This window comes from Gossypium hirsutum, chromosome A01 (assembly GCF_007990345.1).
Source record: "Gossypium hirsutum isolate 1008001.06 chromosome A01, Gossypium_hirsutum_v2.1, whole genome shotgun sequence".
NCBI lineage: Eukaryota > Viridiplantae > Streptophyta > Magnoliopsida > Malvales > Malvaceae > Gossypium > Gossypium hirsutum.
The window spans coordinates 42928779-42943112 of record NC_053424.1 but is presented as its reverse complement, the minus strand read 5'-3'; the positions used below and the strand labels follow the sequence as shown (position 1 = coordinate 42943112).

General features: G+C 33.1%; 1 protein-coding gene across 1 annotated transcript; it reads right to left on the bottom strand.

The window, feature by feature from the left end:
• Positions 1 to 10829: 10829 nt before the first annotated feature.
• Positions 10830 to 14099, bottom strand: LOC107917424 (CBL-interacting protein kinase 23-like). The gene is made up of 5 exons (XM_041111186.1): positions 13261 to 14099; positions 12078 to 12140; positions 11816 to 11887; positions 11583 to 11690; positions 10830 to 11055 (listed from the first exon to the last, which is right to left on the bottom strand). Exons 2-5 carry the CDS (start codon positions 12117 to 12119, stop codon positions 10972 to 10974), a joined length of 306 nt encoding a protein of 101 aa, XP_040967120.1. The 5' UTR covers positions 12120 to 12140; positions 13261 to 14099; the 3' UTR covers positions 10830 to 10971.
• Between the last annotated feature and the right edge of the window lie 235 nt (positions 14100 to 14334).

Genomic DNA, 14334 nt, shown 5'->3' with positions numbered 1-14334 from the left:
TAAAGTAGAGTAAACATAAATATAATATTATAAAAAATTTAAATATAACAATTTTAACATTAAAATAAATTAATTTCATAATATATATAAAATAAATAGCCTATTTAAAAGTTATTATTAACATTATTTAAATTACAATAAATTAATATTAATATTCTAACCATGATTTTTCAATATTAAATATTTTTAAGATTAAGTAATATTAATATAAGTAATTCTAAATTCATTATTTTTTTAATAAAAAAATTGAATTTCTTGATGAAATTCATTTACAATATTAAATAAAAACTAATATTATAAAAGTAATATACACAATTAACTCATGCTTCACATATAGATACAAACTAATATACTAGTAACAATGGTTGAAACTGAAGCTGTGTCCAGTTATCACTTTGATACACACCAGTAAATTACTAACAATGCTAGAAACTGAAGTTATGTCCAGTTATCGCTTTCTTTTATCAATTTTAGTACTTACAGTTTCAAATCATTATACTTGTTATTTCAAAGCTCAATTCCATTAAAAATTTGATATGGTGCACTCCCAGCAAGCCATATTTGCTTTTTCGATTTCAACTAAAAAAAATTTTACCAATCAAAATTATAAATAAAAAAAACATGAAAATCTTTTAAAAATTATAAAGTATAATTTTTTTTAGAATACATAAAAAGAAAATATAAAAAAATTTCAAAAAAATTAAATTATTTTTAAAGGTTAATATGTTGTACACTCTCAGTGCATTTTTTTATCCCACAACCAACCTTAAAAAATTTGCATTTGTTTCTTTTTTAAAATATTTATTTTTAAATATTTTATTATACTCCTATAGGACATTTGTCATCTCTTTGGTATTATTTGTGGAGTCTAAAAACTCCAATTAAATTACCAAAAAACATGCCAATTTTTTTTTAAATTATCAGAATAGGCCGATTTTTAGATTACTTACGGGTATAGGCCGATCTAGGGAAAACGCTTTAGGGGAAATCCAGAAAAACACTTCCAGCTAGACGTGTTCCCTACCCCCCCAACGGATACTTTTCCAACGACTATTTTAAATAGTCATTGCCCCCCACCCTTCCTCATTTCTCACAATGTTCTCTAAAAAATCTCTCAATATTCTCAAACCACTCTCAAAATTCTCTCTTAAATTTGTTACTTAAATTTTATTTCTATCTATATTATATTTTCTATTATATTTTTTACTAATATTTTAAAAAAATTTAATTCGTGTCTTCTTAGCAATGGTCGGTTCTCAAATCCGACATGATGACAAGCACATTTCCGTCATTCAATTACAAATGGTATGAATAAATTTTAATAAATTTCAATTTTGTTTAATTTTTTATTTCATTGTTAATATATTAACTTAATATTTTGTATTTTTTTTACGTAAATAGACAGAAGATCAAATTTTACATTGCCATATTCGTAATCTACCTAGTCTTCCATCGCCATTGACTGAACCATACCTGAGGGAAGCCATTTTTTGGCAATTGACCCTTGTAGGCCGAGGCTGTAAGTTGGATCCGAAACTTGTAAGCGTGTTGGTGGAAAGGTGGAGACCCAATTGACATCTTTATTGTCTCCAAATAAGGCTTGCGACATACTGGACGATCGATCCAGAAGATACAAGCCATCACACAATCTACCACTGCCAATCGTCTTTCCTGTCTAGAGGTCCTGAAAGACACAGTAATTGAGAAAAAAAAATCAAGTTTACAATTTAAGGCTTTAGTGATAGTACTAACAGATAAAAGGCTAATCGGGAATTTAGGAACATGAAGGACAAAGGATAAAGTGAGATTGGGAATACAAATAATATAACTTGTTCCAAAAACGGAGGTAAGAGAGCCATTGGCTATTCTCATACTATCTTTAGATAGACAAGTAGTATCATTAAATAAGTTTTTCTTTGACCCTATCATATGTCTATTCGCACCAGAATAAATAATCCAAGATTCATAAGTAGATGGAGCATTTAAAACAGCACTTGATTTCGCATGATTAAACTTAGCAATCGAGGTAAAGTCCAATTGAGACAAGAAGCATCAGAGATGTTGAATCTTGTCCGAGGTAAAACTCCCAACAGAAGTAGACTTGTCCTCTGTTGTCATAGAGTTGAAAATTTTGCTTGAGGCCGAGAATTGCCTCCTCATTTTCCACCACAACCTTGAATGGGATGACAATACAACTTCCAGCATGAATCTTTAGAATGCCAAGGCTTACCATAATAGTCACACGTCAAGTGATCCTTAGCAAACTTACCATTCGATGTACCATTCTAGTTAGCAATGAGACCGACTTTCTCAAGATGTGGATTATAGAGCAACAACGCGGTGACTCTTTTCCTATTTTATATAGAAGTATGTCTCAAAGAGAGAAGGGAACAAAGTTTTGCCAAGAACTTGAACCCAAATCTGATCATACTCAGTATTCAACCTAGCTAAGAAATAGAAAATGTGCTCCTTTTCCACCATATTTTGAAATTTTTAGGCATCATTGGTACAAGACACTTGAAAATCTTGATAATAATCAAGTTCCTACCACAACCCACTTAATTCAGCAAATTATTGAGAAACCGTTAGCTCTCCCTATTTTGCACCATGGACTTTATTACAAGTTTCAAAAATTTGCACATCATTCCCAACATGAGAATAGGTGAGAGAAACATCATTCCAAATTTTTTTCTATAATATCAAGCAACAAATAAGTTTTGGAAATATTGGGTTGCATAGAATTAATAAGCCATTCCATAACAAGAGAGTTCGTTGAATCCCACTGACTAAAAGTTGAATCAGTGAGTTCAGGTTTCGACATTGTACCGGTGATGTATCCCTACAAGCCATGAGCCTTGATAAACAACAAGCACGACCTTGATCAAGCAAGGTAATTATGTCCATCATGCTTCACAGGACTAATTTGCAACAAGGGATTATCGATTGGAATCATGAGCTTCTCATCCTTAGACATAATGTTGGAAAGGAACAACTAATACCCAAAAAAGCTACTGGGAAAATTAGGGAAAAAACAACCAAAAAGAACATAAAAGATATCCTAAAAAAAAGATCCAAAAAAAACTTAGCCAAAAAAAACCACCACTTAAAGTAGAATGACAGGAAGGAAGTAGAGAGCATAGCGACGGTGTCGAAAAAACATGGGGACAACAAGTAAAGGCCACGCGCAATGCGTGAAACAAAGATGCAGAAGCTTGCGATAGCACATGAGGCCCACGCACTGGTCTTTTGGTCACTGGATTATGGGATTTAGTCAATGAGTGGATGTCGACTCCAATGGTAGAGATGGTGAGAGAAAAAAATAAAGCTAGGGTGGAAAGTACCAATTTTGTATTTCTAGGTTTTTTCGGCATAAATTTTAAAATTATAAAAAAAATCCCATAAAATCTGATAAAAACTGATACCATGATGAAATTAGAGATGAATACTCTAATATATTAAGGAAAAACTCTCTTAAAAGTATGTATTTCTTATAAATATGTACAACTATATATACATGAAGCATTGAATCAATTAAGGAAAAAATATCTTTAAATAAAATCCCTAAAAATCAACTATAATATCTAAAGTTAATCAGTGTTATCAAATAATTAAAGATTCTCAACACAAATATATCATACATGTAGGTAACAAACATTGAATTTATGTGAACTATTTTTTTTATTCAAAACTTTCTTAAAATTGCAGAGAGTCTACATTGTAGCACGAATTAGGGTTTTTTTACGAATAGCATTTTCTAGGGTTTTGGGTCTTACTACCACCTGGAGAGGAATCGGTCTCAAGGAAAAAAGGTACGGCGTGCCAATATTGAACTGGTGGATACGGATCTAGCTAATCTCAATATTATGGATGAAGAGGAAAATCCCATGATGGTTTTGGGAGAAGATAATACCGTGGAACAGTTTTGTGATATGTGCTTGGTAGGGAGAGTTCTTACTGATAGCATTGTGAATTTTCCTTCATTGAAAAATACTTTAGCTGATTTAAGGCATCCGTTGAGAGGGGTGACTATCACAGAGATGGAGAATAATAGGATTTTATTTAGATTCTACAACGAGATTGATTTGAATCGAGTCTTGGATGGTTTACCATGGTTTTTTAACCTTCATCTTATTTTCTTTCACAAATTGGTAGGGGTGAATAACCTAATTCAATTCCTCTTTGGCACACGGTCTTTTGGGTTCAAGTACACAATTTACCAATTGGTTACACATCAGAAAAAACAGCACGTCAACTTAGAGATTTTGTTGGTAAATTTGTGGAATATGACACATCGTTGGTGACAAAAGGGGTTAGTAAATTCATGCGAATTAGGGTTATAATTCATGTTTGTTTACCATTTAAAAGGAAGAAACGAATTGGTATTAGGCAGAACAGATTCATTTATGTTTTATTCCAGTATGAAAGGTTGCCTCTTTTTTGTTTTATATGTGGTCGGCATCGTCATGGTGAAAGTTATTGTAGGGAATCAGCAAGTGGAATTTGGATGGGATCTGTCACTAAGAGCTGTGCCAAGAAGGGGAGGTCAATTTGTGAGCAAATAGCTAAGAGAGGAGTCAGAAACAGAGAAATGGAATGATATGGAAATAGACAGGGAAAGAAGCATAAGAAAATTTGGGGTGGAGGTTACAAATAATAGTGAGGTGCATAGGGAAGTAGGATCATGGGGACATTTGACACAATAGATTAGGAAAAATATGGATACAATAGGTCATGTTATTCCGAAACAGCTGGAGATAAGAGGGTAGAAGAGGAATCGAAAGACATGTCAATGAAAATTTTGGACGGTAAAAAGAGGCAGAGGTTTAATTCAAAAAGAGGAATTTCGGGTGATTTTAGAAGTCTATCGGAAGGGGGTTTAAAGGAAGATATATTAGCGGCCACTCATAAGGTGGCTGACTTTACATAATGAAAATCCTCAGCTGGAATGTTCATGGTTTGGGGCAACCACGAACCGTTCGACATCTCAAAAACAAGTTGAGACATATACGACCCCAAATTTTGTTTCTTATGGAAACAAAGGTTTCAAGTAAATAGATGGAAGCAATAAGAAGGCAATGTGGTTTTTTTAATGGAATAGATGTAGAGACAGTTGGTACTAGAAGAGGATTGTCATTAGGATGGAAAGAGGGCTTGAACTTAACTTTGAAAAGTTTTTCAAAATCTCATATTGATGTTGATATGGCGAATGAAGATGAGTCTGATACATGGAGGTTTACAAGGTTCTATGGAGTGCTAGTGGAGCAGGAAAGAAGAGAGTCATGAGATTTATTAAGATTCTTAAAGCGTGGGAATAGTAAACCCTAGCTGATTACTAGAGATTTTAAAGAAATTCTTTTCTCTTTGAAAAGCAAAGGGGAAGAATCTGGGAGGAAAGATAGATGGCTGCATTCAGGGAGGCAATTGAATTTTGTGAGTTGTATGATTTGGAATTTTCTGGACAGTGGTACACTTAGGAAAAAGGTCGCTTAGTTGATAACAATATTAGAGAGAGACTAGATAAGGGAGTAGCTAACACAGAATGGTGAGATCTTTTCCCAGGGTATAAAGTCAGTCATTTACAACACAGTTTCTTGGATCATTGTTCGGTTATGGTGGATACAAATGGGGAGGAGGGGTTGCAAGGAGGGATGCAACAGGGGCATTTTTAGTTTAACGCGGAATGGATTTTGAATACAGGATTTGAGGAACGGATAAAATGGGATTAGAACTCAAATAATCTGGATGTGTTGGAGAAACTACAGAAATTGGGATTGAATTTGTGTACTTGGGCAAAAAAGGAGAAAAGGCTGAAAGAATGACGAACGGAAGTATTAAATGGAAAATTGTTTAAATTGGGAGCTAGCAAAATTAGTGATGAAACTTTGGAGGAAATTACAAATATTAAATTAGAGTTGAACTTCAAAGCGGATAAGGAGGAGCTGTTCTAGGAACAAAGATTAAGAGCTGTTCTAGGAACAAAGATTAAGAGCTAATTGGCTTCGTATGGGAGATAGAAATACGGCATTCTTTCATAAGAGTGCGACATAACGCAAAAGGAAAAATATGATTAAGGGTTGGAAAACAAAGCTGGGAGCTTAATCACTGATATGGATGGAATCACGAATTTGGCTACTGAGTATTTCAAAGATTTGTTCTCATCTAAAGATGTAAGTAATTGTGGTAGATTGTTGGAGTCTTTTCTGCCATGCATCACGGAGGAACACAACAACATGTTAATGATAGCCTTTAAAGAAGAAGAAGTTGTTAGGGCGATAAAATCCATAGCACTGCTTAAAGCATCAGGAATGGATGATTTTCCTGTAATATTCTATAAAAAAATATTGGCATATAGTAGGGGAGGACGTTACTAGATACTGTTTGGATGTTCTTACTGACCGAAGAAATGTAGAAGAGATAAATAAAATAAGAATTGTCCTTATTCCCAAAAAGAAGTCACCAAAGTCAATGAATAAGTTTCGTCCCATCAATCTTTGCAATGTGATATACAAAGTTATCTCAAAAGTAATTGTTACTTGTTTTTGACAGGTGCTCAATTTATGCATTGAAAATACACAATGGGCATTTGTACCGGCAAGGCAAATTACAGACAACATTTTCGTGGCATACGAAATTTTACATTCATTTAAAAGAAGAAGAGGAGCAACAAAGAAAAGATTTGCTTTAGAACTAGATATGAGTAAAGCATATGATAGAATTGAATAGATTTTTTTAGAAAAAATGATGCGCAGCATGGGTTTTTGTGAGGGCTAGATTTCACTTATTATGAGATGTATCGCTAGTGTGGCATATACAGTGGTGATCAATGGTAGGCAGGGAGAAGAATTCAGACCTCAACGAGGGCTACGACAAGGTGATCCATTAAGTCCGTACTTGTTTCTCATTTGTGCGGAAGGTTTCTCCAGGTTAATTGCACTAGCCAAGATGGATGGGAGGCTTTCTTGGACAAGGGTGGGAAGAGGAAACGTATCAGTATCACATCTATTTTTTTGCAGATGATAGTGTGCTGTTTGGTGAGGCATCAAGTGAATGGGCATTTAATATGAAAGGTGTGATTCAAGAGTATGAAAAGATCTCGGGACAATTGGTCAATTTTGACAAATCTCTTATCTATTTCAGTGGCAATGTTGATTTTGAAACACAGGCACAAGTGGGAAGGATTTTGGGAGTAAGAATATCTAACAATCTAGAAAGATATTTGGGGTTGCCAACCATGGTAGGACATAGGAAAAAGTAATGCTTTTGTGGCTATTAAAGAGCGTTGTGTCAATTATTGAGTAACTGGAGTATGCGGTTTTTATCAATTGGGGGAAAAGAGGTATTTTTAAAATCTGTTTTACAAGTAATTCCAACCTATGCAATGCAATGCTTTAAGCTACCGATTTCATTTTGTCAAGAGATCGAGAATTTAAAGTGCAAATTTTGATGGAGTTTAGTAAAACAAATAAAGGTATTCATTAGTGTAAATTGAGTGAAATGTGTATCCCCAAAGTGAAGGGAGGGTTAGGTTTTAAAGATCTGTCAAAGTTTAACTTGGCCCTGTTAGCAAAGCAGAGATGAAAAATTATCACGAAACCAGATTGCTTGTTTGCACATGTTATGAAAGCTAAGTATTTCCCAAAAGGAGATTTTATGAGTGCTAGGTTAGGATCTTACCCCTCGTATACCTGGCATAGTATTTGGGGAGCCAGACAACTTCTCGAGGAGGGGATGGGGTGGCAATTGGTAATGGGGATTCAGTCAATATATGGAACGATAGTTGGCTTCTGAGACCTGGCAGTGCAGAATAAGATGTCAGAATATGGATATCAAGTTCACTCAAGTATCAGATTTAATTGATAAGGAAACTAATACCTGGAAGCAAGACATCATTCAATCAATATTCAGTGAAGAGCAGTTGAAGTGCATTCTCACAATTCCATTAGCAAGCAGTAGACCAAGGGATACACTTGTGTGGCGAGAGGATAATACTGGGATATATACAGCAAGGAGCGGCTACAGATAGCTAATTCCAGATGGGGGTACTAGAATACATAATGAAATTCCTACTAATTTCTTTACAAAATTATAGGAGCTTTAGGTGCTAAGTAAAATTCGTATTCTTATATGGAGAATTGCTAACAACTATTTACCCACTTTGCATAATCTAAAAGTTCGTCAATTAGCTGTCAACCCTTTATGCCCGGTGTGTCAATTTGAAGAGGAATCAGTGGACCATCTCTTTAGGGATTGTTCCTTCACACAACAGGTTTTGCGGGGTTTGGAAACGTCATTTTCAACATACAATAGAGAAGCCAATTGGAAATCATGGTTAGTAGCAGAATTTGACAATCAGAGTTTAAAAGCATGCAAAATCAAATCCATCGCCTACTGGGCCATTTGGTATAATCGCAACAAATTATATCATGAAGGAGTAAGAAAGCAGGTGCATGAAGTTGTTGGGTTTATCAAGGCTTACTATGCAGAAATTTCTAATATGAGGGAATCTTAAAGAATACACATGCAAGTAAAGATTCAGTCTGGAAAGCACCGGATAATGATACCATAAAAATTAATTTTGACGCCTCATTTAATTGAATCACAAGATGTTCTATTTCAGGAATCATTGCACGAAATAAAGAAGGTTTGACAATGGTAGCTTGTACCTTTCCATGGGAAAACATCTCAGGCCCATTTATGGCCGAAGCAAGGGCGTGTTTACAAGCCATTATTATGGTAGAAGAGATGGGGTTTTAGGACATTTTTGTTAAAGGAGATACACTAACTATTATACGAAAACTGAACTCTGCGGAAGAAGATAGATTGAGTATTAGTAGTTTGATTAAAAAATCAAAGGGAGAGTTTTCAATTTCAGAAGATTGAATTTCAAGCATGTACCAAGGGAAGCCAATAAAACAACTCACGCGATAGCAAAGGAAGGAGCCCGATTCGAGCATCCCCGATATTGGATAGAGGAGGTGCCGCACGCAGTGGAGGTTTTGGTGAATCAAGAAAGAAGAAACGGTGTCTATAGAGGTTAGATGGAGAGGTAGAGTCCGGGCTCAGTGGATTTTGGTTGCCCGATTAACTCGATGATAGAAATTGTGGTTCTAGAAAGGTTTGATTTTGGGAGAAAATCGATTTCTTCAATTGCTGATACAAGGGTGGTTTTGGTTTAAAATGTGGGAGAAGAAGGGTTACCAGAGTTAAGTCTTCATTTCTGCCGTTTTAGTTTCTTTGCAAGTTTTCCTTGAGTAGTTTTTAATTCTGTTTCTTTTTGAGTTTTTAAGGCATCGTTTTGGTGACCAGTTATTTATTGACAGCTATTGTTTCATTCTCTTAAGATTGGTAACCGTACTTAATGCTTCTTCAATTCAATAATAGTATCAGTTGATTCAAATATATATATCATACATGTAACAATTAGATGATATACATAAAAAAATGAAGGGAAAGGTTATGCTAGAGGGTATGTAACTAGTATTGCTCAAACATAAAAAGACAAAAACACCTCGATTCCTTATTTTCATTATAGTCACTATCAACAATTATTGTCACTTCCTTGGTTGAGTTTTGTCATACTATACTATCATATATTATTTCTCCTGATTCAAACTTCTTTTAAATAGTTTATCCCCGCCTTTTATATGAACATCAAATAAAGAGAAAGGTATAAACATCGATTCACTTCAGTTGACGTGTGTGAATATATTTACAAGTAATATAGCATAATAAATCTACTCAAGAATTCATAATACTTATTCATCAACAAAATATTTGCTAATAGAAAAATAAAATCAAAACCAACATGTAATTGCCAAGTGTAAACGCTACAATGGTTGCAAATCCCCCTATCGAACTTCAGCAGAATATTATAAAAAAACGTAATCATCAAATACACCGACGATAACAAAAAGTTGTTACAATGCATCTTGCATGCACGTGTGCATAAATTCCTTTCTATTAAAAGGAAAAATTCTTGATATGTATATTTTATAGCAATTATCCAGTAATCGTACAAGAAAATTGTATAGCGAAACACACATTTATTACAAAAATAAGTTAAAGTGGTAAATGGAAGATTCATCATAAATAATTATCCAAACAGTTGTTTAACAAACAATTTACAATCACTTTGAGAATATCATAAAAGTACAAGGAATATCATATTTAGCACTTTTACTTCATCTCCAAATTCCCACTATTTTATCAACAAACAATGAAGGATTTAATTCATTAGAATATATTATACAACAATATAAAAGCAAAAGGAATCTTAGAACAAGAACTATTTTCTTCTCTCTTTTTTTTCTTTTTTAATTTCTTGAGCATCAAAACATGTATTAAACTTAAAGGCAAAAGGAATACATTTAAAATATCATAAATTTTATTGAAAATAAAAAAAAAAAAGAAATAAAAATGAATTTTAGAATTTATAATCTTCAATTCACTTACTTCTACTTTAGGCTCCGTTTGTTTGCCAGTAAAATGTTTTCTGGAAAATAATTTCTGGAAAATGATTTACTTTTCTGGAAATGATTTACTTTTCTGGTGTTTGGATAAATCTATGTAAAATATTTTTCTGTTATTTGGCAGATTTCCTGAAAATATTTTCTGGAAGAGTTGTTTTTACATATATTAATAAATTTATATGCCATATACATAAGTAGTCTAGATTACATGTGTTGGTTTCTTTAGCAGAAAACTAAAGGAGAAAAAGAAAAACGAATGCAAAGTAGTTTGAACAAGAAGAAAACTGAATTTGATCTCCAAAAATTAGATCTTTTTCATTGACTTGAAAAGCATTTATGTTACAATGAAATATAGCAGTTACCTAATGTATAATTGCTCCCACTAATACATGACTAAAGCTTAGCTAGAATTACACACAAAATGTAGCTGACATACCAGCTATAACATCAAACATAAATCAACAATTACTCCTACTAACTTTAAATATAAATTACAAAGGAACTAAATCAAGTTACAAATGAACAAAATAAAAAAAATGCTGTTGCTTCTCTGGTTCAGCTTGGATGCTGGTTTGCTGTTGGTTTCCTGTTGCATTGCAGGCCAAAGTTCAACAACATCCTGTACCTTGCTTACTAACAAAGTAGTGCATATTCCTTTTAGTGCATTAAGGGGAATTATGATTATGGTATGTTAGACATCAGAAGAACCTATATATTCTTAAAAAGTAAAGATATGAAATAGCAGAGTGTTGAAATGACTATTCGATGACATTGAAAATAATATCTAGGTGTCCAAAATTCAGATTCAAAGGCATAAGCAAAGTAAATAACAAAGACAATGTCACCACAAAAACTGTAAACTAAATGAAATATCATGCAAGGCTGATCCAGAGATAAAAAATAAAATCTTTATTTGAAGTTCAAGGTCTTTGAAATGAACATACCCAAGCAAGCAACAAGGTATCTTCCAAAGCAGTACATTGCAAATGATTCATAACAATCACGTAGTATCGAACAATCAACACTAATTGATGGATGCACCAATGATACAAATTGTTAAAATATTTAACATTTATAAGCAAGAAGCTAATCAACACAAAATATATATTGTACCTTGAGGTATCGATGGTAAACACCCCTGCTATGGCAGTAATCCACAGCATTCATAAGCTGCTGAAAATACTTTCTAGCTACATCTTCCTTCAACCTCCCTTTGCTTGCCTAGTAGAGGAAGATAACAAGACAATAAAAACCAGATTAATATATAGTAATAAAAAGTTGATACACAACTGAGATTTGATTCCTGAAGCACTTTTACATTCCAAGAGTAAACACAAATTTCTTTCAATTTTGTCAAAAAGTTCACCACCAGTCACAAGTTCCAGAACAATGTATATTTTCGTCTTGCTAGCTATCACCTATACCAAGAATATTGCTAGAAGTTACCAAGAAATATAGCCTTACCATACTTAAAATATTTTTTAAAAGCCAAGTGAAGTCTTCTTCTGACAAAATGCAAGTCAGATTTGAAAGAGAGCAAATGAGAAGCAAGGAAGAAATGCATGGAGATTAATAAAGTAACTAAACTAGTAAAACTTCGTGCCAAACCTCATACAAGCGGATGACATTTGGGTGTATGATGAGTTTCATTGTTGAAATTTCTCGTTTAATCTGCAAATGAAAAGAGAAAAGAAAAAATGTAGCATGCATAATGTAAACATAAATAAAATTCATAAGGTAAAACAAATCCATCGATTAATACTATTTTGAAGAATAGTTTTCTTCTTTTTGGGTAAAACATTAAGCAACCAAATGAGAGACATTCAAATAAGTTAATCTCAATTCAGAATTAAGTCAAGCTCACAAATAAAACATGTATAATTGCCACCAAACTGGAGGACATGTTATTCGGACTCTTCATTTTCCCTAAAATAAAGCATACCACACATGTGCTCAACAAATATTTAGAAATGAGTATGGGGGATTAATCTTCCACTTAAACAAAGGAACTTAGAAAAAGTTTAGCAAACCCATGTCGGACTCATACCCATATCTGAAACTCACCATAGAGTTGAGTAACATAGCATTGAGGGGAATAGAACTCGATAAAGAAAAGAAGAAAAGAAATAAAATAACTTCTCTTATATTAGCTAAGTTGAATTATAGCTTCTTTTGCAAGCTAATTTCTATTTCGCAAAAACTCTAAGAAACGTGCACTGGAGTCACTCTCTCCACCTATCAACACTTTCTCTATTGACTCAAGTATCTTTATATTACTAGCATATTGATTTTTGTTCTTTTTTTTATCAAATCAAGTCAAAATGGCAGATTTTTGGATTTAAGTCAGAAATGAAATGATAAGCAGAAACAAATTGCCCACATCATGGCAAGATGGATCAAACATCCAAATACAGAATAAAACCAAAACAAAATATGACATAAGCAACAATCTTAAACGAAATTAACTCACAAAATTCCTAGTATACAAGTTAGACAACAAAGGAGGTTCCGCATTTCGGAATAAGATCCCTTTAACATCAATGTTTCCAGAAACACAAAATAAATATAAACTAAAAAATAAAAATGTTAGAAATCAAAGAACGATCATCGCCTTAAGCCAAGACCCAACGAAGAATTCATGGTAGATTTGCCTGAGAATTAGAGAAAGAGAGGAAACAAAACAGAATATGCTGAGAAGAGAAGATATGCGACGGACTTTTACATGGAAGAGAATATGAAGAACGGAAGAAGGAAAAGGAAAGAAGAATGGAAGAAAGAGAAGGAGCCTTACCTGGATGAAGGAGGAACCGGAAAAGGTCCTTGACCAAACTTTCTCAGCACTGTTCTTCGAAATCGCGCAGCTCTTGAGGGATTTAGTGCGGTGGGTAGGGTACCTGGTAATGGCACTAATTTGCAACCCAAGGGGAAGAGGAAGGGGAAAGGGGAGAAGAAGGCGTCATTTTTCGGAAAATGTCTTACCGAATTTGAAAGGGTAAGACATTTCCCCAAATTGCAAGACATTTTACCCGTGTTTGGAAAATATTTTCCAAATGTAAAATGTTTTCAAGCTTCCAAACATCGTAAAATTAGGAAAATATTTTCCGGAAAATCAAATCCTTGCAAACAAACGCACCCTTATTTTCCTTCCATTTTCTTGTAAACCAAATAACAATTTTATTAAATACAGTTTAAAAGATCAAAGGAGCAAAATGAACCATAAATTTTTTACTTCCCTTAATTTCTCAACAAATAAACAATGATGAATAATTTAAAAAAAAAAGCAATATTTGATGGAGAACAACCTCGAGATATATATTAAATAGAATTTAATTCATTACAATAAATATTAAAATAAAAAGGATTTTCAGATATTAAACTTATGAGATTTACTTTCTTTTCTTTGTCTTTTTTTCTTTTTAATTTTCTTAACACTATGGATTAAACTTAAAGCAAAAGGAATAATACATTTGAAAGATCAAAAAATGTAATTGAGAAAAATAGAAAGTAGGATGAAATCTTAAGATTTATCATGGTACACAGTTTAGAAGACCACAAAAATCTAATTCAAAAAAATAGAAAGTAGGATGAAATCTTAAGATTTATCATGGTACACAGTTTAGAAGACCACAAAAATCTAATTCAACCATAAATCTTTTAACCTTCCTCTATATCTTTACAAACAAACAAGGAGAAAGAAAAATGATCAAAAACATAAATTAAAGAATACCTTTATTGAAATCATAAAAGTGAGAAATATAAATGAAAGGTGAATCCACTAATAATAACACTTTATTGTCCTTAATATGCCATTTTGTCGTTTTGATTTTATTTACTTCCATATTTTTCGGAAGGTTTTCTTTTGTCA

What these genes read in the sequence shown, in the direction of transcription:
- LOC107917424 (XM_041111186.1), bottom strand. Translation starts at nt 12,119, where the DNA reads ATGAAACTCATCATACACCCAAATGTCATCCGCTTGTATGAG. An exon ending in ATGTCATCCGCTTGTATGAG is followed by an intron (nt 11,888 to 12,077) that starts GTTTGGCACGAA and finishes TTCTTGGTATAG; the next exon opens with GTGATAGCTAGCAAGACGAA. An exon ending in TTTACCATCGATACCTCAAG is followed by an intron (nt 11,056 to 11,582) that starts GTACAATATATA and finishes GCAATGCAACAG; the next exon opens with GAAACCAACAGCAAACCAGC.